The following is a 25,745-nucleotide window of genomic DNA, read 5'->3' as shown; positions in this document are numbered from 1 at the left end:
GTGGACAGGTAACAGCTGGTTACCTGAGCTGAGCTGAGCCAACCCACCATGGGCCCCCACATCTGCTGCCTTTGACACACTCCTTGTCTCTGGAATATCTGGACCACGTTCTGCTGTCAACAGGGAGAGGGTGACCTGAGGAGGGGGGCCTCCTGTAGGCAGCAGTAGAAACACTGAACCGTATCTGTCCCCCCTTCCAGGACGTCCTGCTCAGCTGATGCAACACTGCTGCCGTCAATGACAGACTTTAAATCTGTTGACGAAGGCATCGAGGCGGGACAGGAACACAGATAGACTTGGTTCGCTGGCAAGCTAGAATCCTGCCTATGTGGCCCTGACAACATCTTGGAGAAGATCCCAGTCAGGAGTTACTCTGCAAACACTGGCACGGAGCCGCGCATGATGGCATTACGTAACCGAGGGGGGGGCGGGGGCTGAGCCAGGAGCAGTGGATTCCTGTCAGAGTTGAAAGTGCACTCTGGAAATATAATGGGCTCTTTTTATCAGCGCACTATAATAATGAGCTTGTTCATCACCCACAGGGGAGGGATGTGTGTGTGTGTGTGTGTGTGTGGGGGGGGGTGAGGATGAGTGGGAGAGGAAGGCTCAGGAATGCCCATCCATCAGACACCAACCCCAGACGGAGACCAAAGCCCCGGCCCCCTAAAGCCCCCAGACCTCTTCATCACTGTCCACATGCGAATGGAAGCACCAGCAAGCGTCTTCCTATAGAAGCATTTCAACCCGTTCCAATTATATCGCCATTATAAAGAGACATAAACAGAGGCTGCGGAGCGTGTAATCCATCTAACAAGCTTTTTGTTGCCACACGTCCACAGAGAAGCGTCGTCAAGTGAAGGTTGGACACGTGAGCCAGCTGGATGGGAGCCGGACACAAGCGTCTCCATGGGTCCCCAGAGATCGATGAGGTCATCACACGAGGGTTCGTAATTTAAAGGATTACTTTTCATTTTGACGGGCTTTTATTTATCTTTTTGAAAAGATCTTGAGGTGATTTTTGTCTCCCGTGTCGGAAGCATCAGCGGGAATCCTGAAGCCAATTAAAACCAAAGAGATTTATTGTTGCAGTATAGTAACGTCTGTTGCATTTAATTGCCGCCTTCGCTGGAAGTGGGAGCATCAGCTAATTGCACGTATGTAAATGGAGCGCGGGGGCCAACAAAACGTCCATTAGCTCTTATTGCTGAATGTGTTCGCAGCCCTTCGTGTTTGACTGGATCTGGATGGAAATCAGGTTCCCAGGTGACGAAGACAGTCGTCCCCCTGCGGGGTCACTGACCTCCACTTTCCCTCCTGTTTAACAAGCAACCCCCACCCTCCGGGGCCACAGGACAGAGGAGCGCTGAGGAGGGGGAGGTGTGTATGTATACATATGTACATGCAGTGAAACCTGACTCTGGGGCAGATCTGGTTCTCCCGGTCGACCTTGAATGTCCTCATTTATTCCAGTAACGGCTCCGTATGGGTGGGTGGGTATGGACGCCTGCTGGAGCCCAGAGCTGCAGCTGAGACAGAACCGTGTTCTGGACCCAGTCCCACGTCCCATTAGATCTACAGTTTGTATGTACAGGAGTCAAGACACACATGCGCAGGGGCTGTTTACACCCGCGTGTGTGTGTGTGTGTGTGTGTGGGGGGGGGTTAACTCAAGTACAGTCAAGGCTGTTTTCAGATGTTTGGACTGACTTCAGTGTTTTCAGAGGTCGCTGAAGCTGAAATTGAAATTGTCCCTGGAGTCTTTTATTATAATGAGTGGGTTTGCTGAGCTTCATTTCTCCTCTGCTGGTGAAATATGGGCCGTCGGTCACCTTCCAGCGTCCACCTGTCGGATTTCCGGCAGTAAAAGCATCCAAATGAGCGTTTCTCTTCTCCAACATGCTGCGTTAGGACAACTCTGACTCTTTAAACGCTGGGGAAACACACTTACTCTTCTCTGGCTCTAGTTCACTGCAACACAAACCAAAATCTTCTTCGGATGCCTTTTGGGACTTTTTTTTTAGTTGATGGACTAAATGAAAATGCATTTATGTGGTGGGAAACTTCACTGCTGGTTCTTAAAGAACAATTCAAGTCTATAAATACCCTGAAGTAGTTCACTGGTAACTGTGAATAAGAGTTTGTTTCTAATGTTCTCTTCCAAGTATAATTCAGAGGAACGGCTCTAATTGTGGGCCCAGTGGGAAGCTTAATAGTATTTTAATGGAAAAAAGGCAACTGACTCATCCTCATGCATATTTCATCTATAAAATCTTCTTGTGTACACAGGCTAATTGACACTGCTGCAACATAAACTGAGATTGTTCCCAGTTACCCAGTCGCTTTAAAATTTTAAACTCAAATTTAACTGCACTAATTGCTGGAAGTGATCAAATCGTTTAATCAGCCCCCCCCCCCCCCCCAGTTATTCTCTGTTTATCTCCTGCCTAACGCTACATTTATCCTTTTATATAGCGCTTTTGGATTTGAGTGGAAACCCCAACGAGGGAGGGAAAATCTTCATTTCAGGGCTTTGACTGGGCAGCCTGGCTGGAGCGGCACGAAAGCTGCCGCTCTTTGTGCTCGCAGGCGCAGATGAAGAGGCTTTTTGTCTGTGTCGTGTGCACAGCTCTTATCGGGGATTTGTTTTCGCCACAACTTAATTTGCATAAATTTCTTGGAGAGTGTGCGAGATGAAAACTCCCTGCGATGCTGGCCAGAGCAGGAGGGACAGATTGTCCCCACATTCCACCAATCAGCCCACTTGATTTGTTCTAATAGCAAACTTGGGATGAGCTCTGCAACTCCCCCCCCCCCCCCCCCCCCCCCCCTCCAATAGCACGTTTCCTTTATATAGAGGAAAATTTAAACTAGATCAAACACCACAGGGATGGTCCCCCGAGTCCCAAAACGCTGTAATATTATTTGAGGAGGCCGTTGTTGTTTTGACTCGAAGTCATATTTGTTCATGTTATCGTGACCTTCAGGCTACGTTAATCAGTTCAATCACACAATCTTGATTTCAGCTCCACTGATGCAGACCCGGTCACCATGGTGACATCATAAAATGGTGCCACAGCCAGCGTTCAGACCCAGGTCCTAAAGCGGCCTCGGGTGAAAAAGTGTAAAAAGTAAACGGAGAGAATGTCATCATCTGCAAACAAGCGGTGTTGACTCAGAGTTCGGAGCAGGTTTCTCCCAACCTGTTTACACAATCACGTGTTTCACGAGCTTGTGCAGCCTTCTCTAACCAAACATGTTACAGTCAGCTGTTCCCCATAAACCTGTTTACATGTCGAAGATTCCCACACGGCTTCTTCAGAAGCTTTTCCAGCAGCTAAACTCGCTGCTGCGGAGGGAGCGTTTGAAAAGAAAAACCCCGTTTCTGCTATTATTGTCGTCATCTTTGATGTGAATGTGGGTGACTTTGGATGACCCGTGTGGTCCGATGCTAACTGGGACCCTCAGGAGAGGGAATAACAGGGATCCTTTCCCTGTGGGGGTCGACCCCTCAGCAGATGCCTCCTGGTAGAGTTTGGTCAGGAGAGACAGGAAGGGAAAAAACACATGCGGATGCGATCATTTGTTGTTTTTTTTATCGATTTTCCAATAAAAAATACATTCATACAGAAACTATTTTACAAAACAATTCCAAATGAAGAAAATCTTTGCCATAAAATAAAATATGCCATAAAGAAACAAAAATAGAGCATCATATTTTATCTCCATGTTTATCCAATAAAGACACTCTAAAGATAGGGCGTCTTTGTAGGTCTTTGAAAAATTCAGAGAAATTCACATGACAAATAAAAATTATTTAACTGGGCACCGGAATGCAAAATTATTACAAATCAAATGTCCAGAACAACTTTTTTTCCCCCCTCTTGACAAAAATGACGATAGGCCACAGGTGTTTATGCAGTTGATGCCGTTGTTGAAACATACATTTGCTCTTCCTTTGTCCAGTGAACATAAAAAAAAGAAGGATGCAGAATGGAGTGACTATTTTACAATAATTCTTCACCCTCTTGTCTTCATTGTTTCATCTTTAGAAACACACTGCATTTGGTTTTGGTCCCATACCTTTTCAAAATAGATGCTTCTTTAAAAAATTCTCTAAGTTTACAATGTACATCTTTGTATTTTTTGACATTTGACTCGGTGTGTGAACTTTCTTTAACAACGTCCGGCTTTAGGTTGTTGCCTGTGTGTGGCAGGTCTGGGAGGGGACGCTTAAACGATCCCCAACATTACATCCTCTCCACCATAAACAACACGTGAACCACTAAACCTCCAGAGAAAACCACGAGAACTCTAATTATGAAACAGAAGGGAATCATGTGGTGTCCAAAAGTGGTGAAAGGTGACTGAAATAATGACATGCATATACGAGACCCTTCTGATCCTGGTCTGGTGTCAGCTCAGCAGCGGAAGCAGACAGACCCCCCCCCCCCCCCCCCCCCCCCCCCCCCAAACCTGCAGCCCAACGGGTCAGACGGGCTCGCGTACCATTTAGCCAGATCAGGGCCGCCTCAGCCTGAAGGCGGGACAAAAGACACAACATCCGAACAGACTCGGGATTAAGATTTTAAAGAAGTCTGTCTCTTAACTTTCGGATGAGCGCGACGGCCGGAGTGGCCCGCTGTGCGGTTGGTCCTAATTTTGCGTTTTGGACATCGGATGAGAACATTTCTCCAAGATTCTGTACCTCTGAATGACACGCCACCTCATAATACACGGTAGTAAACCTTTATTAGATTGAATCGTCTTTTCAAGCTGCCCCACAAATCTCACAGGACTGCGGGTCATTTTAGGAATCCGTGGTTTCGGATCTATCGATAATTTAGATTGAACTGAAATGTAAAATAGCAATAGTCATTATCAAGGTTGTATGTTTTTTTTTTGTTTTTTTTTTGAGGAGTCTGTTTAGTGACAGAGGTCTGACTGTATGGATCAGGGCCTTTATAAAGCAATTCCACGATGCACGAGTGCATCTGCAACCCCGTCGTGTGTGTAAGAGAAAAAGAGATCTATTAAACAGGACAAGGCCACTTACATAAGGCATCAGTAAGGTCTACAGTGCATTTACAGATAGAACAAAAAAGCAAAGGTGAAGAAAGAATAGGAACCAAAACCCCACGATCCAGACAGTTGCCAAGCAATAGTGGTATCCCCAACACAGAAAAATGAAACCAACGAAACGACGGCCTTATGTGTTCTGTATTATATCATGACACTGAGTAATATGAAGGTAGCTGCACTCAAATGGAATTTTGTTGTCCTATAAGCAAACAAGTGAGCAACACATCCCCCGATCCCATGCAACTTCTGTAATAATGGCAATAACTGTTTGAGTACAACTGTTGATTTTTTTGTCTTTTTCTTAGAATACGGAGCTTACACAATGGACAACAAAATGAGCTTAATAGTGTGTATGTTTTGAGACGGGCTACATAATACATTGCACACTTAATAGCTGCACTAAACAAAACCGCCTCCCGTGTTTGAAATGGGAGGCGTAGTTCCACCTCCGGGCAGATAGGGGGTGCTCTCGACATGGTCACCCAGCGACCCCTGACTCCCCACCGCGGTCGACTGAGTTATACGTCACAGACAGAACCCTTGCATTCATTCTCAGTTAGCCCGCAAACATCCCCCGGAAAGCCTCCCTCGCCACCCCGCCACGCCTCTTCCACGCCATTCACGCGCAGTTCTACAACGCAAGCTCCATCCGCTCCATAAAGCCAGCACAGGCATCCAGTCGCAGGCACTCACAGTCCCCATGCGCACAGGCAAACATACTGTCAGTGGAGGAACAGCACCTCTGCGGAGTCCCATAATCCTCCGGGGGAACAAAAAAAAGCGTTGAACACCATACAGAAGAGTCTCTTCCCATCTTCTCCAAGCCAGATTTTCTCCAGTCTCTAAAAACGTCTTCAGGTCTTTGTCCGCCCTCCCGCTTCGTCTGTAAAAGCCTTTCAAGAGAAATCTCCACAGCGAGGTGTCGGAGGCACTAAGTATGGTGCAAATAATAGCCTGCTTCATCTTTTTTCCCACTGACTGGAACACAGCGGTGCCCCTGTTAACGCTCTCAGGACACACCGGCCTTGCTGATCCCCCACAGGTCAGGACAATCAACCAGAATCATCCCACAGAGCTCTCCACTCAGAGGCCATCTTAGATGTGCCTCTTCATGTGCAGCGCCAGGTGATCAGAACGGGAGAAACACCTGAGAAGAGAACACAGGGAAAAGGTTTAAGCTTTGGATGTTGGAAGTTGGTTGTCCAGGAGGAGTCACTGAATCAGGGGTCACGTTGCCCACTGACGACCACGTAAATCTACCAAACACGTCATCTTCTGAGGACGAGACCAGTAAGACTTCGTTGGGGTCATTGGAAGACGTTGGCTGCATTCAGAACCCTTTTTTAGAACATTTGAACATTGTTCCTAAGTAAAGGTGACGATTACCTCTTTATCATTTCCCAGGGTTGAAGCTTAATTTAGTGGGCAGTGATTGTAACCACAGCCACATATATGCATGTATGTATATATACATCTAGCCTGTAGTGAGGGGGCAACACTGTGGTTTTAGCCTGATAACAGCTGTCCAGGTTGCGTCCCCCTCTGGCAGAGTCTTTCATGCAAACACCTTCTGGCTCCTGTTCAGCAACTCTTTCCGGTTCGACCTCTGGCTCAAATCTCCTTTCATCCAGCTCATTAACCATGACCTCATTCCATAAATCTGCACGAGACCCACAATCTTCCCTCCACCCAAACATCTCACGGATGCAAAGAAATTTGCCTGTACAAGTGGGATCTTTGTGAGGGGAACAATGCGCGACACCGTTCAAGAGGGAAGCTGCACCCTGGCCTTTAGCCGTCGATATCATAAATGGGCGCGGAGTCATACGATCTCTGATCACGTGATCCCTCTTCCTGAATTTGCACGGCTCTTCCCACACACTCACCTGTCGCAGTGGCTGCATTTGAATGGCTTCGCTCCAGTGTGCTTCCTGAAGTGTCTGGTTAGCTCGTCGCTTCGTGCAAAGCGCCATTCACAGCCTTCCCATGAACACCTGTAGGGCTTCTCACCTGAAAGGAAACATACACATATATTTAGAATGTTATTTAGCAGATGTACACTTCCACAGGCATTCCACTGATACTTTGACCTTTGAACTCACACGGTCCACCCCTGCTCTCTAAATTCATACTGCAGAACGTTACCTAAACAAAGCTTTCGTTAATGCTAATGTTACAGAAAACAAGTACATTTGCAGGCTGATGAGGGAAGACAGCCTCGTGGGTCTTTAAGAAGCTGCCCGACTAGACGACTTATGTAACAGGGGCCGTGCTTTGAGAAGGAAAACAGAGGCTGATCCTAATGATCCTGAAGGCTTTTCGCCATGTGGCTAACGCGGCCGACAGTGGAATGTTATTTTCTTCTGCTGGCAAGTGTGTCAGTTTTGCAGAGGTCAAAGGTGAGGGAAAGTGCTCCCGCTGGAACCCTGGACCTCAGACCGCTTCTATCAGGTTCCCATTACTTCTGAGTCTTTTGTTTCTGCTTTTACTGTCAGTGCAAATGGCCGATTGAGCTCTTTCCCAGGAGGAAATGTGAGAACTGTTGATGTTTTCAGCATCCACGAGCTCTGAGAGCCGCTCGGACACAAAAGAGCATCCCCCCCCCCCGTTCTTTCTCACCCTCCGTCTCCCCCCTCCCTGCATGAAGTCACGTTACTCTGTGTGAATTAGGTCACAGTGGAGGGCATTCCTTTTGACAAACTATTCAAAGTATGTCGTTTGTGCTCGACAGGAAGTTGATTGAGCCATTTTAGAGACGCTGAACTTTTTCACACATCTTATATAACGCACAGCAAATATAAGGGAAAATACATTTGTCTGACTGGTGAGCAATAAGTCCACCCCCCTCAATTATTTTAAATGAGACTGAAAGCTCAAGTCGTTACTGGCAGCTGCGTTGAAGAGAAATCAGGAATCTGCTTCCCACCGACTCCCAGCTGCCAACGGCTCCGCCAACGCAACACGGCGGCGCCCAAAACCCGGACGCTTTAGCTTGGTGGCGCTGGGCGGAAATGTTGACAAGTCGTCTATCTTTACTTAATTCAGATGAGCTTTCGCTCGAATATAAACGACGTTTGGCGCAGTTGCCGCGGCAACGGCGTCATGGTTTCATAACCATCGCCGCCGCTGCCTCCACACTCTGGATATTTACATTACAAACGCAGCCGACTGTCAAACTGGTTTACCTGTGTGTGTGCGCTGGTGTGCTTTGAGGTGAGAGCTCTTGGTGTACACCTTTCTGCACCCGTTGAACTGACACCTGTGCACCCGCTTCCTGCCGTCAGGTGACGCCTCCCCGCTGGTCAGCCCTGACCTCTCCAGGCCCCCAGTCCTTATTTTCCCAGGAGAGTGCAACACAGTCTGAACCCCACTCCAGCCCTGGGTGACAGAGCCCTCCTTGCCCAGCTCAGGCGAGGACGGCGGCGTGCTGATGATGGCCGAGCCCAGGTCTTCACCCCCGTCTCCCAGAAGGTCAGTCAAAGAACTGGAGGAGAAGTCGAGGGTGGGGGAGAGCTCCTCCGAGCTGTCCGAGGCCTCGCTGCTGGCATCGGAGTTGAAGCCCATGGCGTCCAGGTGCTGGCTGTCCTGATTGTCTTCTTCGTCCTTGATGTGGGGGATCTTTGGGTCGGGCTCGTTTGACTTGTCCCCGCAGGCGAGCATCAACTTGCTCCACAGGTCCTCCTGGCTTTCAAATTTGAGGTCGGAGGCTGAGACGTAGGGCTCGCTCTGGAGGTACCTCTCCAGCTCCAGGCATGTCTGCGCGGAGGGAAGAGGAGATAGTGGTGAGCTGATGGGCACGCAGCGCCCGAGGCTGTAATACAAGGCTGGCCTTCAACGGGAAAGTCCCCAGAAGACCACAAACTCTAGCATTCTTTTAAACACGGTTTATTCTTAGCAGCAGGAGCAGCCGCAGGAGGGGGAAATGTTATAACACTGTAACACCACTGGCCCTGTTTCCTTCCTGCCTGCAGGAATGAAGGAAGACACAATGTCCTTTGCTGAGGATACTCAAGTCCGTTCTGAGCGTGCCCTCTGAGGCCATATCAGGGAAGATTACAAGCACCACGGTTCCTTCGGAGAGCTGGGAAGGACATGCATTATCATGCACGGTTACAGGGCCCACACTTGCACTGGTGTGTGCGTGCCTGCAAATGCATGCTGGGGGTGGGTCATGAAATTTACATATGCTACAGAGCCCCCCATCGGGTTAGGGAAGTGCTTGTAGATCTTTTAGATCTATCAATTATTCAGCATAATGTGGATTTAATAATGCATTTGGAGGCATAGCTAGAAATAACATAGCACACCAGGGACCACAGAGGAGGGAGGTCTGGTTCATGGGGGTCCATAAAAAGCCTGGCATGAATACTTCAGGAGCCACTGTGGATTGTGGGTTTATTTTTCTCTGGAAAGGAAGTCAGAGAGGTTCTTCCTCAGCCTCGCTGAGCCAGGACAGGTTTGAGGGGCACCAACAGCTGGGTTCTTACATAAAACAGGAAATATTAGCCGAGTCCCCAACTCCTGAGAGGTTTCGGAGACTTTTAAAGTGTCTTTTATTTCGTCCCAATGGCAAATGGAGGCACGAGACAGATACTTAAGAGCAAAAGGGCAGAATCTGAAACGACACGTCAATCAACTGTTGAGGAATTGATTAAAATGTCCTATTAGGCGCCGTGAGACAGGCAGAAAGATCCCGCGTTACTCCAGGAGCGGATGGAATTTAAAGGGACCACAACTTGTCACAAACACGCCTTCTGTCTAAAATAGGAGATTGTGGGAACGCTGTAGTAATTTGGTAATGGGGAGAATGTGTTCAAGACAAACGCCTCTTGTCAGCAGAGTTGGCTGGAATCCCTGGCGAGCTTTAAATGCCTGGGAGGGCGACTTGGCCCGGAGCCCGTCCAGATCTCAGACTGGAGAGATAGAAAAGGAGCGCAGCGCACTGCCAGTTCATTTCGTTCTCCAACCCCAGCAAAAAAAAAAGAAGAAGAAACCAAAAGACAGAATGACGCATGCAGCTCATTTTCTGCAGAAAATTCAACTGTTCGAAGCAAAGTGGAAGAGAAATCAGCTTCCCTGTCACCATGTCACTCACTCGCTGTGTGCGTGTGCGCGTGCACACCGCTGAACCAGAGAGAGGGCAAGAACGACAGAGAGGAAGGTGGAGGGTGTACGCGCAGAGGCGCAAAGCGCCCATTCAGTCGCTCAATCTCACGCGTAATTCACCAGCGTGGCGCAAAATGTGCTGAAAATGACAGTCAAACACACGCGCGCGCGCGCGCACACACACACACACACACACACCCCTGTGCTCCTGCTCTCAGCCTGGCAAAACTAAAGCTTTTGCTGCCGTGCACCGTCAGGGAGATGACAACGGCGGTAAATGTGTTGCACAAGTTCCTCCAGAAAACAACAAATCTTTCCGTCCAAACGCGGAGGTGCGTAAACATGGTCGGCGCGCGCACGCCTCTGTCAATACGAGCAAGTTTTCCAGACATAAACGCGCATTCCTTGCAACTTCCACACTGCCGTGCGTGTGCGCGCAGTCGATCTGTCAAAGTGCGCATCTACTGAGAAAAGAAGAAGTGCCGTTACCTGCTGCCAGTACTCTTCCAGAGACGGTAACGCTGAAAAGTATCCCGTGTCGTGCACAATCTGGAGCTCCTGGAAGATGCTACACATAGGGATGACATCCATTTCACTCCCAGGATGCAGCCACAAGTAGAAGCGAAGTGGAGAGGCGAGCAGGCGCGCTGAGTTGGGAGCGGAGCTGGGCTCTCGGCTGGATTTGCATATATGATGGTCGGGAAAGTGCGCTTCCAGTGGAGGGTTTGAGCGTGTGACGCACCGAGAGAGCGCACAACACCGAACTCTCCAAAAGTGTCAGCGCACTGTCAATTTCCCCCCCGATTCAAAATTACAGGCAAGCCCACCCCCATGTGATTACATTACGTTTCACTCTGTGGCCCAATCGACGCGCGGGCGCGCAGCACCCGCCTACCGGGCCCGCGCCATCCAATGAGGGGCGAGAGGCGCCTCGTCCTGTCCGCCGTGGTTGGCGCGCGGCTCGCAGCGTCTGCGGCTGCCATTGGGCGGCACAGGCGCTATTTTTAGAGCGCTTTATAAACGCGGCGCCGCTTTCTCCACCTCTCCACTTCTCACCGAAACAAGGAAGTGGAGCTCCGTGCGTGTGTCAAATGTGAGCGCAGCGGCGGCGGGGCTGCAGGAGCGGCCGCCGCTGGCGAATCTGGCCCCGAACACACACGTTTTGCTCAAAGTTTGGCGTCTGTAAAGAAAGACACCATGATTCGGTGAATATTCTGTGCGCCACTCGCGCACGCGCAACTGGACGTGCAGTTGCGCGTGCGTAAAATTCTCCTCAGACGGATTCTGATCCATGACGAGGCAGGAGGCAGAAGCAGATTTAACCTGCATGAAGTTAGAACAGCGGTAGTTTCCTCGCGCTGCGCTCCCGCCTCGTCGCGTGCTGCAGCCGACTTCGACTTGAACTTTTTTTTTTTTTTTTTTCTCGTTTTGAATCACGAGGCCGCAGCGAGCAGAGAAGAATCCGAAAATTTGCGTTGGTTTCCAACTCGGGTGATCAAGTGCTTTGCAGTGATTACCTCCCCCCCCATCACACAGGCGCATGAATATTTATCAGGGGTAATAAGCCTGCACATTGATATATGACGAGGTTTATCTCCTCATCACGTGATCTGCTGTGCCATCTTGTTAGCATAAAAACATTTGTCAAATGTCACATCTGCTTTGTGAAATAAAACAGTTGCTTTGGTCGGGGGGGAGTCTGAACCAGTCAGACTTTAATTTTGTGCAGGTGAAGCGAACTTCCACCTCAGCAAGTGTGATAAGAAATATGAATTAGTGCGGCGTTGCTGCTCTGTTTCAGCTGTCAGCATCTTCGGCGTCTCCTTTAATCTGACTCCAAATCAGCCAAACTGCTGCGACTAAACTCTGACACCGAACAGGAGAGTAAAAGCACTCATCTGGTTGCATAAGATCTGGGCTAAAGTTGAATTCAAGCAGAACAACGGCGGCATTGACGAGTTTAAAAGGCAGGCGATGTGACAAACAACATATTTAGAACAGAGCGCCATTGTTGGAGCCATCAGCCGGAGCGGTGGAGCGCCTCCACCAGCCAGTCTCTTTTGTTGGAGATCTCAGCTGTGGGCACATTGGCGGCTCCCTGCAGCATCACGTTTTGTCATGAGTCGATGGGCTTCAGGGATGGAGAGTTTCTCCTCTCCAACAGCCGATAAATAATACAAGGGAAGAGTCATGCTTCTCTAAAGATGATGATTCATTGTCCAACTTACAAGCAGCACAGAGACTAAAAGCACATTATAAAGTTGGAAATGAGATCATATTTCTGTCCCAGTCTTGAGGTAACCCATTGGACCCCCGGCTGTGTGGGATGACACGCTAAAGCTAATGGCCTTGGTGTCTGCTGACTAACAAACTAATGGACTAATTCCCATCTTGTGATCAGAGTTCAGTTTGGATTTTCACCTCATCGCTTGCCTGTTTTCTTCTGGATCTGAACTCTCATAGAAGTAGAAACTGTCATATTTTCTTGGCTTTAATGGATGTGAAAAAAAAAAAAACGTTCTGTTGGAATGAGCGCTGAGCTAAAGCGCTCTTAGCTAGCTCTCATTTCCTCCCCGAAGTGCTCAATATGCCTGTCTGTCCATCCACTGTAGGTGATATAAATAGCCCAGAGTTTCTCACATGGACAACTGGGCTGGTCCATAGGTCAAACCCGAGAAGGACTGTCGTCGCGGAGACCGGGTTTCACCAAAATTGAGGAACTGGAAGTAAACTCTGTCCAAATTTATCATGTGAGCTCTCTCGCTAGCATTACATAATATAAGCAAAGCTGTGCCAAACAAGACCTGTGCACATTATTGCCCAACTAAAATAAAACCCACGCATCAAGATATACGGCAGTAAAGAGGGTCAACCTGCTGGACTCTGGTTGTCGTTCGCTGCGTGGCCCAATCACCTGAAACCAGGGTTACGTTTCCCTGCTAACCTTTTTTCTTTTCATTTGCCAGTGTTGGTACCTTCCGCGTGCGTTCGTCTTCTCTGACACCGTCGGCACACAGTTGCATCACTGCTATTTGAAGAATGCGGCCACCTTAACAGCCAGTGTTGTTAAAAAACAAAAGAAGCGCTTGTGGTCTGTCGCTGTGCTGCCCTCCGAGACTCTGATACGTTCCACTCAAATTCCTGCAGATGTTTTCCTGTTAGCCTGTGTTGGCTTCTCCAACCACGGAGATGAGTCACGGGACCGTATAGATCTGGTGCAGTTGCCATGTAACTGTGACCGATGTTAGCGGCAATGCATGTGGGATGTTTGTCTGTGGCAGCATGAATCCATGGCAACAAAATAATGAGCGTAAACAGCGCGGCGATAAACAGCAGCGCTCTGCACCGGCCGGGCTTCGTTTATGGCCGTGTGTGGAGACGTGGCGCGCCACTCCGGAGTGGGATTCAGGGATTACATTCATAGACAACTAAGGAGCAAAAGACGAGAATTTATATCAGAAAGTCAGAGCATTGCAAGCAAAATATAAAAGTACGTTTATTTATTTAGAGACGATAAAGCCGGGGTTCTTTGAGCCATAAAGATTTCCACTCCTGACACTGGAGAAAAGAAGATAGCTTGGTGATAAAAAACAAAACTGTCTATTTATGTGTTCTGGGAGATAACCTGCAAACTAACGGCACTTCATCCTTTCTTGCAGTACCGCACATACCTGAGGGGGCGACAGTGAGTCGACCACACCAGCGTTATTCTAAATGTGAGGTTTCAGTAGACATGCTAATGCTAATACCAGAGTTACTCGTTTTCTCTGTATCTCGGAGCAGCTCCCAGTTCTTATTCTCTGTGAACTCATTGACCACATAAACAGTCACTCTGCCTGAAGTGTGTCGGTCCCGTCCACAGCTCTGTCCTACACCTGAACGCCTCTTCGGGCCAGTGAAGGATGAGAGAGGTGACTTTTTAGCTAAGATATTCAGCGTGTGGCACCCCCAAACGGCCTGGCACTCCAACCTAATTGCGATGCAAAGATATTCAGAGCGATGAAAGTACAGTATCTGCGAGAGGAGGCAGAACGTGTGAGAGCCTGCGGAGTGACGCTGCAGCCACAAACAAGCGGAGTTAACGCGATTGCTGCGTTGCATCACATGTGTCGGCCGTCGCCTGCTCTGATGCAGTGCAGATGAATCCCAATCATAAGACCCGAGTCCTTCAGCAGAAGCAGCGTCCCTCAGATGCAGAAGTGTTTGGAGAAGCCAACATATGATGGGAGGGGGGGGGGGTCCTCTCCACCTCTTCAGCAGCCCCCTGAAGTGCTTTTCAACAAGGTCTTTGAGTCCCACAAGACTGCAAATGAGCCCGTTAGATTGACGACAGCTGAACATCGATAAGCAGCATAACGAGTGTAAAAACCCAGATACGTTAATGGTTATGTGGATATTAATTCTTGAATAAAGGGGTACACAAGCACAGACCTCAGGCGGAGGCGCTCATTTCATAGCCCGGCTGGATGGGAGATAAGGCTTCCGTGTGTGATAAGGCCCATTTTGGCTGAATGTCATTTGTCCGTCCCGGCTGTTGAGCTCAACTTTAATTTTAATGGCAATAGCTGGTTTATGCTAATATTAGGGGGAAGGGCAAAGTCGTTGGGACACAGCCAAAGTCTTTGTCTGGAGACGGAGGTGACTGGGACGTTCACTACAACAGGAAGTCTAGCGTCACTCCCCTTTTGCTTCATTCATAACATGAAACCAAAAGCCAGAAACAGGTTTTCAGCAGCTCTGAGGCCTCCGGTCCGGCCCTGGCACCCCTCCTCTCTGGTCCTGGTCTTTGCTGGCGTTCCCTCCGTGTTGCGGATGTTTGTGCTCCGCAGTGATCATTCCTACTTTCAGGGAATTTTGATTGGTTTTCCAGAACCTGCAGCAGTTAATCACCATCCAAGCTAATTACAACAAATCCTGCATCAAACGTGGTTCTGAAGAGCAGTCTGAGGGGAACCTGCCGGGCTGGAGATCGGTTGGGATTAAGGTGTCTCCGGTAAACTGGTGATGCAGGGGAGTTTTCCCACAATCCCCCTGGTGACACAGCGAGAGGTCAATGTTAATGGGCTTCCCACATCCATCTGCTGTACATTAGGTGAGTCACGATTTCACGTCTTCGCACCATGTGACATCCCAGCGACTGGGGGCAGGTTGTGCTGACCCGACTGCACCCTGTCCACCGTTTCCTGTAGGTTGCACGCCGCGTCTCCGGGGAGCAGTAAAGCAGCAAACCGCCAGAGTGGGAGAGGAAATGAGAGGTGAGCGGATACGGGAGTGGACGGGCAGCGTGAGTAGCTGCATGTGTGGAGAGCTTTTAGGTGACGTAACATCTTGTGGGTCCACCACTATCAGCAGGATCCAGTCGCCGAGCGCTGGAAGTTGGCGTGACTGCATGCTGCTTCTGTCTGATGGGGCGTTGAGCCGCCACCAGCCTGGGAAACCCAGAAGTGCTGCAGCAAATGTATTGATGTGCTAATGAGATGCTGATGTCATGTGGGAACCTCGTACGAGGTTCTGAAAAAGGTGCCTCCTCTGGCAGCCCCACAATGCGCCCGCGAGCAGCAGCTGAAACCAGAACCTCGGTCCTGCACTCAGACGGGATGAAACCGTAGAGGTTCCTCTTCCTCTCGTTGAGGAAGTAACGCCATTAAAATACCACCAAACAAATCAACGATAAAAGCAGCAGAAGGTCCAAAAAAGGCTTCCTCACAGCTGCTAACACTGATGATTAGAACCAGAATTATGCAGCAATGGCAGATCTTCACCAGCGGATATCTACCAACGATGCCAACGTGGTCAACAAATGGCAGATTCCAGAGTGAATGCTCCTTCTGTCTGGGCTGAGGGAGAACGGGGGGAAGGAGATGCTGGGAGGGCACCGGTCTGCTTGAACACACTCCTGTGGCGCTCTAGTCATGCAGTTGCTGTAGAAGAATAGGAGCAAACCTGCAAATCAACCAGCCATTGACTGAGAAGAAGAAAACCCAGGGTGGCCAGAGAGACTCTGGCTGAGGAGCGTCCGTCTCAGCTGATGACTGAGTCACTTTCTTGTGACTCATTCTCCATGGAAACAGAAGCTCCAGTGTACCTTGACCAATAGACCATAAAGTGTTTCATTCTGCTGAATTTCTCTGGTTTGGGATGAGGAGATCAACATCCTGAGCTGAAGAACTGCACTCCTGATCAAGATAAGATGGGACGTCTCCAGAAGAGGCTGGGGAGCCGCAGGGTCACGCGTTTGAACCTTGTGAGGAACAATCAGCGCGACGGATTCTGAGCGTCTCAGCAGTCACGTTAAAACCGATAAAGTGAGTAATGAGGGAACAACCTTCTGAGGGGAACCTCCCAAATACCAAAGCAGCTGACGCGTATCTGCAGCCACAGCCTGTCCAGGGAAACGGGGCTTCTGCAGGGACGTGGGCCATCAAGGTCCCTGAGGTCATGTGCACTGGTGTGTGAGCGGAGCTTCCTCATGAGTGTGATGCTTGTCAAACCCCAACTGAGGCCCCACTGTGGCCTGGTGTCAAAGGTCGCCCTGTACGTCTCTGGGTCCTCTCCTGCTCCACCACTGTGATGGTCTCATTGCTCACCAGCTACTGGGCCATCACCAGCTCATGGGCCACCACCAGGTCCTGGGCCACCACCAGCTCATGGGCCACCACCAGGTCCTGGGCCACCACCAGCTCCTGGGCCATCACCAGCTCATGGGCCATCACCAGCTCATGGGCCACCACCAGCTCCTGGGCCACCACCAGCTCATGGGCCACCACCAGCTCCTGGGCCACCACCAGCTCATGGGCCACCACCAGCTCCTGGGCCACCACCAGCTCCTGGGCCACCACCAGCTCATGGGCCACCACCAGCTCCTGGGCCACCACCAGCTCCTGGGCCACCACTAGTCTCCAGCCTCCTCACCAGGTTTGAGTTGGTTGGAAATGAGGTTGAACAAGCATCGGCTCTAACTGGGAAGACTGGGAAAAGATTCCTGCTGACGTGAAGGAAAAAGAGGAAACTCCGACCGCGTCTGGAAGAGACGGCCAACAATCAGTCCCGCGTGAACGCGTCAGACGTGAAGGAAAAAATGTAAAAGATAAAGTATTGATTTCAGTTTAGGGCAGCGGCGGCGTTATCAGCGGCGAGCGCTGAGGTCAGTCCTTTTATTTTAGCTTCGCTTTCAGTCTGTAGATTTATCACCTCCGATGAATCTTAAAGAAAGAGAGATTAATTGACTGCTGATCCTCGGCGGAACAAGACAGCCGACTCACTCCAACGTGAAATATATGGACGATATCAGCCCGCGCTTCCACGCCAACGTAAACAAAAGCATCCAGGGCTAATCCCATGGAAACGGGGTTCCCCCTCATATCGACATTCACATCCGCTCAAATGTTGAACCGTCTTTAAATTCACTGTTGGTCTGTTCCACTTTTGGCAACTTTAAGACGGTAAAGAGAAAAAAAATCATCTATATTGTCTTTCGGCTTGTTTTCTGCCATCAAATTAAACCGCCGACGGTCTGATAAGAGTCTAACGTGCGTCGGAGCGCCCGTCATCGCCACAGCGGGGACGGTTTCCAACGACAGGCTCAATTTGACTCCTCATCTCCGTTATGGACCCGCCGCTTATAGAGCACGTTGAATTAATGAGCCGAAACATCAGAATCTCGGCCTAACAAAGCAGAAATAAAAGAGATGAGAGCAGGTCTGAAAGGAGTCGGCTGCACCTTGGGACGGTTACGAGCGTACGATATGAATGAGATATGTTCAGGCTCTGTTAATTCTGCTAATGTACTAAAAAACGATTTCTCCGTAATGGCTCGTGTTCCCCCGCTCCGCTGCATCATCCCAGGCCCAGTTGCTCGCCGTATTTCTAAATTGAGAGTCGGTACTTACCGCACACATAAAACCTACTATTTCAGCGCGTTAGCTAGCGGGCCGGATCGCCACGTGCTCCATTTTCGTTAATCATTTCGTTCCTTAAATGTGCAGCCGAGTGAGGCCAAATTAAAAGCGAGCTTTTGTCGGCACGCAGAGCTAAAACGGTTTGTGGGTTACAAGAGCGTGCACGTACGGGCCGAGCGGAACACATCCTGTTATTCACGAGAGGAAGGAAGCAGCCGGATCGACACAAATGGGAAATACTGAGGAGACGCGCGAACTGATCGGAAAAACAGGTCGTGGAAACGCGGAGCAGCGAAGGATGTGGCAGCTGTGCAACGGAGAGCGCGACGGAGGCTTCGTGCGCTCCGGGTCCTCGTGCACCAAACCGAAAACACGTCAGGGCCGGCTCAGGCGCTTTCATTAAGGTTCCACATCCTGCCAGAGGAAATGGTTAAAGTAGACGCGGTGAAGCCCCGCCTCCCCGGCGCCTCACTACCACCAGTTACACAGCAGAGCCGAGAGGGGTCAGGAAGGACCATTGGGGGGGGGGTTGATCACTTTCTGTGGACCAGACATCAGATCCTGAGGAGGAATTCATCCCATTAATAAGAATCTCCTTAAAATCTTTGTTTTATTATTCTGCTCTGGGATGGTTCTCCTCTCAAACCGTGGCGGTTTCTTCTTTTAATGCCAACCCACAGGGAGGGGATCCACCTCGCTGTCAGCGTTGGCCAGCAGCTGAGTCTGGCACTTCTGGGGGGGGGGGGTCATCATGTTTTCCTGCCCTCGTCCTCCCACACAGCCCGGCCCCGGCAGCTGTGAATGTGATGATAGGAGCGACTGACCCCACCGGACCCTCCGTGACCACCCCCATGTCTAATCTCCACCGCGGCTGCCATTCTGTAATGTGAACAAACAGGAACGTGACCTCTTCCTTCCCACTGTACCCCAGACTTGGAATCCAGCCCCTCCTTCCTCCCTTGTCCGAAGGGAATCCTGCACATTCCACATCCTGACCGACTCGTGCAGAATCTCCTGAAGTCTTGTGGAAGAATTAAACCAGAGAGATCGAAATGAAGTCGCTGAGAACACCAAAAAAAGCTTCGATTTGCTTATGAGAATAGTTTGGGAATATCCTGGAATTCCCTGACAGCCTGGAAAACTGCCTGACGCGTCAGCAATAATGAGCGAATGAATCCTCCCTGCTCCTGAGAGTCGGAGCTGGGCCACAAGCTCTCTTCAGTGGCGCCATGAGTGATGTTTTCCTCGGGCTCTGATGGTCCCTCTCAAAATTACACAGTAGGAATTCTGCAGAATATCAGGCCGCTCATCCACGTCAGTCGGGAAACCCCCCCCCCAGTACGGATGCATGCCTTCCTTTACAGAGGAGCAGCTCTCTTTTGGTCACATGCTCGTGAGCGTATGAATCACTCCAGTGCAAACAGTGAATGAGAGAGCTCAGCGGGAATAATAGAGCTGTATTTACACGAGCTGTGGGTTATAATGCCGGGGTAATCTTGGGCGGTGTGACTCACTCTGGCCTTTAACATGGAGTCGCTGCAGCACACACACACACACACACACACGCACGCACACACGCACACACACACACCGTCATGTCGGACTGCTAGAGCCAACACAGTGTTTCTGATGTTTAGAAAGAAAACAGCGTGGCATTCCAAAGCAATGCATGCTACAGAATATCTGGCACTGGGGAGTGTGTGTGTGTGTGTGTGTGTGTGTGTTCATTCATATGAGGGAGTTTGAGTCCCTCACATAAAAGTTTTTTGATCTTTCAAGAATGATAATGATTAGTGTTTGCACTTCAGCTCACAAAAGCCACACTGATAATGGTCATTGTGTGTGTGTGTGTGTGTGTGTGTGTGTGTGTGTGTGTGTGTGTGTTCTTGTGCTTGCAACATACTGAGCCCTTAAAGCTGCATTCTACTAGCTAAGTGAGGACATTTTGGCTTGTCCTCACAACATCAAAGGACCGTTTGAGGGTTTAAAACTGATTTAAGGGTTGAGGTCGGAATTGGTCAGGGTCAAGGTCAAGGTCAAAGTCAGGGGTAAAGAATTATGGCTATGAATGTCCTCACAAAGAAAGGACTACAAGTGTATACATGTGCTTTGGTGTTGTGCTCCCTCTCGTGCAGGCAGGCTAAGTGGGGATGGTTGGATGATAGATGATGTGAAGAAACTCCCACTGAGCAAAAATCCAACTGTAAACAGTTTGGACAAGAGACCAAAAGACTGTCGAGGCCTTTTTTTTGCCACTTACTGTCTCTGTTAAACATGCAAGATTCAACACAAAGTGGATTTCGAGGAGATTGAAACACTGATATCAGGCTAAACACACTAATCACCATCAGTGAGCGCTAATTAGCACGGAGGAACATTCACCTTGTGAACCACCTCACAGCCAATCCACCCACAGCGGAAAATTCATTTTCTGACTCCTGCGGTGGTGTCACATGGTGTTACCCACAATTCAGCGTGAGGACAGTGCCAAAGGCGTACCGGGCCAGTCTGTCACTTTGTCCCAGTTCCCTGCTCCGTCCGCACCAGAGCGTGCGCCCGTGTTGACTCTTGCACCTTCAGAGGTGTCAAACGATTGGGATGACACATTTCAGCGCCCAGCGCGCTCCGCTCACATCCCATCTTCTTCGGAAAGTCGAGGACAAAACATTCCCGTCTTTATTCGGCATTGCTAACATATGGAGTCTGACAGTTGTTCTAGCTAGGACGGTAAATACAGACACAACGGTTGCAGGTTGGTTATAGAACCGCGGGCAACCGGCCCTTCAGGTCCCTACTGTATTAGCTTAAGGTGCAGAACCACAGACCAGGGTTGTCCTTCGTTAATCAGAGTCTGTACGTGTAAAACAAGCGAGCGTGCACACGGAGCATGTGGTGGTCGGGGGCTGCCAGGACAGATCAGCACAGGACGGAGTGACACCGGTGGCGGGTTAATGACACAAGCCTCAAGCTGTTCTCACACCTGCCATAGATCTGTCTCATTCACACTGACATTAACATGGAGGACGGGAGCCCAACACACAAAACAGGTCATGCAACACACACACACACACACACACACACACACACACACACACACGGATGGACGGCCCCCAACACTGAGAGCAGAGGCAGTTAAATAGGACAGCTGAGATTGAGGAGACGATGATCAAATGTTGGGATTTGATGGATGAAGTTCCACAGAGAAGCTTCATTAAGGGGCTCCAGTGACGCAGGGACACCGTGGAGCCCGACACAACCGTCCGGCCTCCACCGCGCAGCGGCCGTCCCTCCAATTACTCATCATCATTTCCACACACAACTGCTCGGTACACACCCTCCACACACAACCCGACTCTCGCAATTAGTACCATTGAGTCACACAACTGTAATTTGTCGTTTCTACGAACAGGTAGTGTCACCAGTTGATTGCGAAACAATGACCTCACTCACTTCCTGTGACACAGGAACAATGACTTGTGCGTTAGCACGTTAGCCTGTCTGCTGAAGCTGTACGTTTCTTCCTCTGCACATTGCATCAGGTAAAGTCACTTCTCATCTCAAAGGATCTGTTGGGACCTGCCAACAGTGGTGAAGCTAATGCACGCAGGCATTTAGTGGGGTTGACCCTGGGCAGTGACCTTGTCAGCGCTACATTTATTTACTTCCATCTGATGGAGTAAAGTTCAGGTCTGTTGTAGCACACTGTGATGGACCTGCGAGCCCTGAAGGTTGCCGTCTGTCTCCTGCCCCAATGACCCCTGGGAGGAGTTATAACCCCCTTGGTGCAATTACAGAGGAGAAGCTGATTTCACTGAAAAGTTGCACTTGGGAAAAATGCTCGACGTGGCGGCCTTCATCATCGACATCCTCGTCGTCGATCTGCTCCTCTGAGCCGTCGGGGAACGTCCTTCAGAACAAGGAGAAGGCACATCCGCATCAGCTAAGAATTCCACAGGCTTATTTTCAGTCCTCCCAGAGTTTGGACGGACTTTTTGTTTGAGCGAGTGAGACGGAGCCGTCTGCAGCCTCCCGGAGACGAGCTCTGCAGCTTGAGGTTGTGGGTGTTATTCATCATTCAGTCGCTCTCAAACGCGGTCTTGCCATCTGCTGAGGTCAGCGTCTTGGCGAGGCACAAACGGGCGTGCTTTATGTGGAAATCTGAGTTAGACCAACTGAAACTTGGAGACAATTCTCAGACGGCAAAAGCCCATTTAAAACGGCCGGTGGCTGCTTGTGCTGATGCCCACGTACACCTAGCAAAAATGCAGTTAACGATTGGCGGCGTTCCGACTCACAACAAGGGAAAAAGTTCCCTGGATTTCTCTGTTACAGTAAACCTTGGAAGCGGAACCTTCCGCTCCTGCCGGCTGTGGCGCGCTGGCACGCCTCAGCTGTGTATTCGGAGTTCACTGAGGTGTTTTACTACAGATGGTGGGAGCTGGAAGAGCTGGGAATCCATCACGCATCTGCTGGTCTGCTGCCGGAGCGCCGTTTAATCTGTTCCATGAGAAAATCTCTGTTGTCGTAGTAGCGAGAGCCAACCGAGCCAAGTTCTGGCTGAGCTACTTGAGGACAAAGTTATGTAACGCCCCCTCTCCCCCACCCCTCCCTCCCTGTGTGTCACCCCATGTTCCCCTTAGTCAGGGCTTTTTTTCCCCTTTTGTTCTCTCTGGTTTTGGAACATTTGAGTCCATCTTGCTTTCCAGACCCTCTTGACTCTGCGTGTTTTTGCTTCGCCTTTGTTGAGTTTTAGGACTCCTGAAGGAGCAGCAGCTCCAACCGGAGTTTGCAGAGCACAACAAGCTGTTACGTAAGAGGGGACGGCGCGTCCACGTCCACACTCGCTCTGCACGTACGCCTCAATCGCTGCTGCACAGGTGTGTCACGACATGTTCACCGCAGAGTGAAGTAATGCAGGAAGAAGAGCTGAAGGAAACTGCTGCCTTGGGATTTAAGTGAACAGCAGAACTAGTCCCAACGTTCCGATTAACACCTGAAACCCAGAATTGTCCTGTTTTGGCTTCAGCTGCCCTCACAGATGGAAATAAAATGACTTGTTTGGGTTCCACGACTCTGCTTTTACTGGCTTCCGCTGTTTGTGTCACGTGTGACGGTCCTGCCGGAGACATGTGGTTTTGTTTAGGATGCAGCGAAATCAGCAGAACGCAGCAGGACTGAGAGGCCCGGAGCCCCCGCGCCGCCCGGGCTGCTGCAGAACCTCGTCCCTTGGCAGGTTTCTCTCTGCACATTGTGATGAAATCACGGACAGCAACACTGATCAAATGGGTTTGTTGCCGTAAAGGCAGCGGTTTGTAGGCAGACAGCTGCTCCGTGGGCGCAGATATCCAATGCTTACCTCATTATCTGCGGCCCTCATCCCGCCACGCTTCCATTTCGGTTTGCTGCTGCAAGACAAACTTAGCAAATGCAAGTTTAACGAGGGCGGCTGTGCCTACTGCAGCGAGCAGGGACTCCATGCGGTTTTGGAGAAGACTCGGGAGGAAATATTTGGGCTGCGATGAGCAAGAGTTTCATTTTGGTGTAAAACAAACCTTTCAAGTAAGAGGCGTAACGCTGTCAGGAGCGGGGTTTGATCTCCAGAGGCCACCCTGACAAAGATGGACTCAGACCCCAGAACTAAAAAGCTTCACCAAACATGGAAGTCCAACCCCGCTGCGCCTTTCCTCCATCAACACCAGAAGCAGAGCTACAATTACTTGTTCCACTTCTTTTTCTGCTTACAGTAATTGAGAAGTTGAGAGTAAATAAGCTCATATTTTGTGGTCTGGCCTGTCAGCATTCGTTTGAGGAAGGTTTAGCAACAAAATCAACAAGATTGTACAGGGAGGGTAAATAAGAAGTGGCCGTTTTGCTGTTAAAGTACTTTTAACGGCTTTGATAGGTTTTATTGTAAAGTTGAGCTGCAGTCTAACAAACTGCTCAGATACCAGATACGTTACTGTGGGTTTATTTTCTTTAGCTCTACCTTAAATAACGTTAAATGTGATAAGTGGGGGCTGAAGAAATGCTCCTGACTGGACAATGAGATGGTTCATACTGTGTTTCTTCACTGCTGCCTTTGCTGTTCTAATCAAATCGTCGACTTTTTAGCCTTCATTATTTCACCACATGTAAAGTCGTCACCAACAGCGGAGTTTCTCTCTTTTAGCTGGGAATTTCAGCCATTATAATGACACATTTCATGACCACAGACAGAGCTGAGCTTACATCCTTCTTCACTCAACGCGGATCTTCTGTGTGTTCATTTCAGAGTCCCAAAGCCGACAGAAACCTCCTCTAAACGCCGCTGCCGAGACGCGCGGAGCCTTTACTGGCACTGATGCGAGCTGACGTCCCCGCTGTTACACACCATCGGCTGCTGAGGGACGCTGGGGTTCACGTGGACAGCCGCCTGCTGTCAGGTCCATCTGTGTGGGACGTGCTGCAGCTTCTGGACCCCTCGCCTGTGGAGGAGATGGATTCCTTACAGGTGCCTGTGCCAGCACGGATTAACAGTCACACACACACACACACACACACACACACACCAAAGAAAGCAATAATATTAGCATTATGATTATTATTAGACTGCGTCCTCTTTTATACGCCAGTCATTATCTCTGCTTTTCTCCCGTCATTTAAATATTAATGACATGTTTTATATATGCAGCGGTGAGCAGACGGTAGTGTGTAATCATGAGTTCCTTTTCCCTGCAGGCGCTACCTGCTGGCTCGGAAGGGGAGCTGGTGGAATCGGCTGTAGCCTTGTCCACTTTCCCTCGAATGGGGATGATGGAATTCTACTTCCTGGTTTGAGTTGGAGCTGCGTGTTGATACTGAAACAGTGAATTCATCTGAAACCATGTGGAAATGCATCCTGAACGCAGTGAAACATGTGTGAGAGCTGAGTGACACAGATCACCGCTCTGCAACAGAACCGAGGCGTCAACTTGTCTTAATGATCCATGAAATACTGCAGCGGCGCTGACGCCTCTCGCGGCTAAAGCTCCTGCTAATCCTGGGTGGAGTCTCACCGTGCTGGAGTAGATGTGGTTCTCATGAGCCTTAAAATGTCTGGTATCGGTGTTGTCATGTACAGACACCTGTGACTTCAAGCACGAACATGACGACGGTCTTGCCAAACAATGAACGAAAACCAGGAAGTGATGTCGTCACGCTGATGACTCAACCGGGCAGTTGCCCAACATACACTCGCTTCATATGGCGTTTTAAATGAATGCAATGTCCATGTTTCATGTCCGCAATAGTGCTCGACTGCAGGCGGCCCTTGTTGGCGATAAGGTTAGCTTGTGCATCTGTTGCAGCAGCGTTAGCTTAGCATCATCGCCACAACTGAAACCGATCACATTTAAGGGACCGTCTGCATTTAAAAAGAATATTCATGAAAACTGCAGAAGAAAGATCAGGATTTGTTTATCACAGCCTCTTGAATTTGCCAAGCATTGGGTAAGGGGGGGAATCTCTTGGTGTGTGAGGGCCTGATAGACAAGTGCAGACTGGATCCGATGAGACATGCTCTTTATGAGAATTGGAATGATTACTTCAGTGCTACAGATTCATTTTTCCCATGGCTCGGATCCAGCTTCTGTTATTAGCTGTGGTGTAATGTGGGCCTGTCTGCCTGTGTCTGCAAATCCCTGAG

At 49.7% G+C, this 25,745-nt stretch overlaps 1 protein-coding gene and 1 long non-coding RNA gene across 2 annotated transcripts; one reads left to right on the top strand and one right to left on the bottom strand.

The window, feature by feature from the left end:
• Positions 1-3,577: 3,577 nt before the first annotated feature.
• On the bottom strand, positions 3,578-10,991 carry LOC101062274 (Krueppel-like factor 6). The gene is made up of 4 exons (XM_003975898.3): positions 10,674-10,991; positions 8,264-8,834; positions 6,965-7,088; positions 3,578-6,225 (listed from the first exon to the last, which is right to left on the bottom strand). The coding sequence occupies exons 1-4, from the start codon at positions 10,773-10,775 to the stop codon at positions 6,174-6,176; spliced, it is 849 nt and encodes a 282-aa protein (XP_003975947.1). The 5' UTR covers positions 10,776-10,991; the 3' UTR covers positions 3,578-6,173.
• Positions 10,992-14,997: 4,006 nt separating this feature from the next.
• On the top strand, positions 14,998-25,496 carry LOC115248049 (uncharacterized). The gene is made up of 4 exons (XR_003887088.1): positions 14,998-15,276; positions 15,374-15,439; positions 24,354-24,572; positions 24,800-25,496. It is a non-coding gene; the product is annotated as an uncharacterized lncRNA (long non-coding RNA).
• The last annotated feature ends 249 nt before the right edge of the window (positions 25,497-25,745 follow it).

This window comes from Takifugu rubripes, chromosome 22 (assembly GCF_901000725.2).
Source record: "Takifugu rubripes chromosome 22, fTakRub1.2, whole genome shotgun sequence".
Lineage (NCBI taxonomy): Eukaryota > Metazoa > Chordata > Actinopteri > Tetraodontiformes > Tetraodontidae > Takifugu > Takifugu rubripes.
This window is presented reverse-complemented; position numbering and strand designations above follow the sequence as displayed.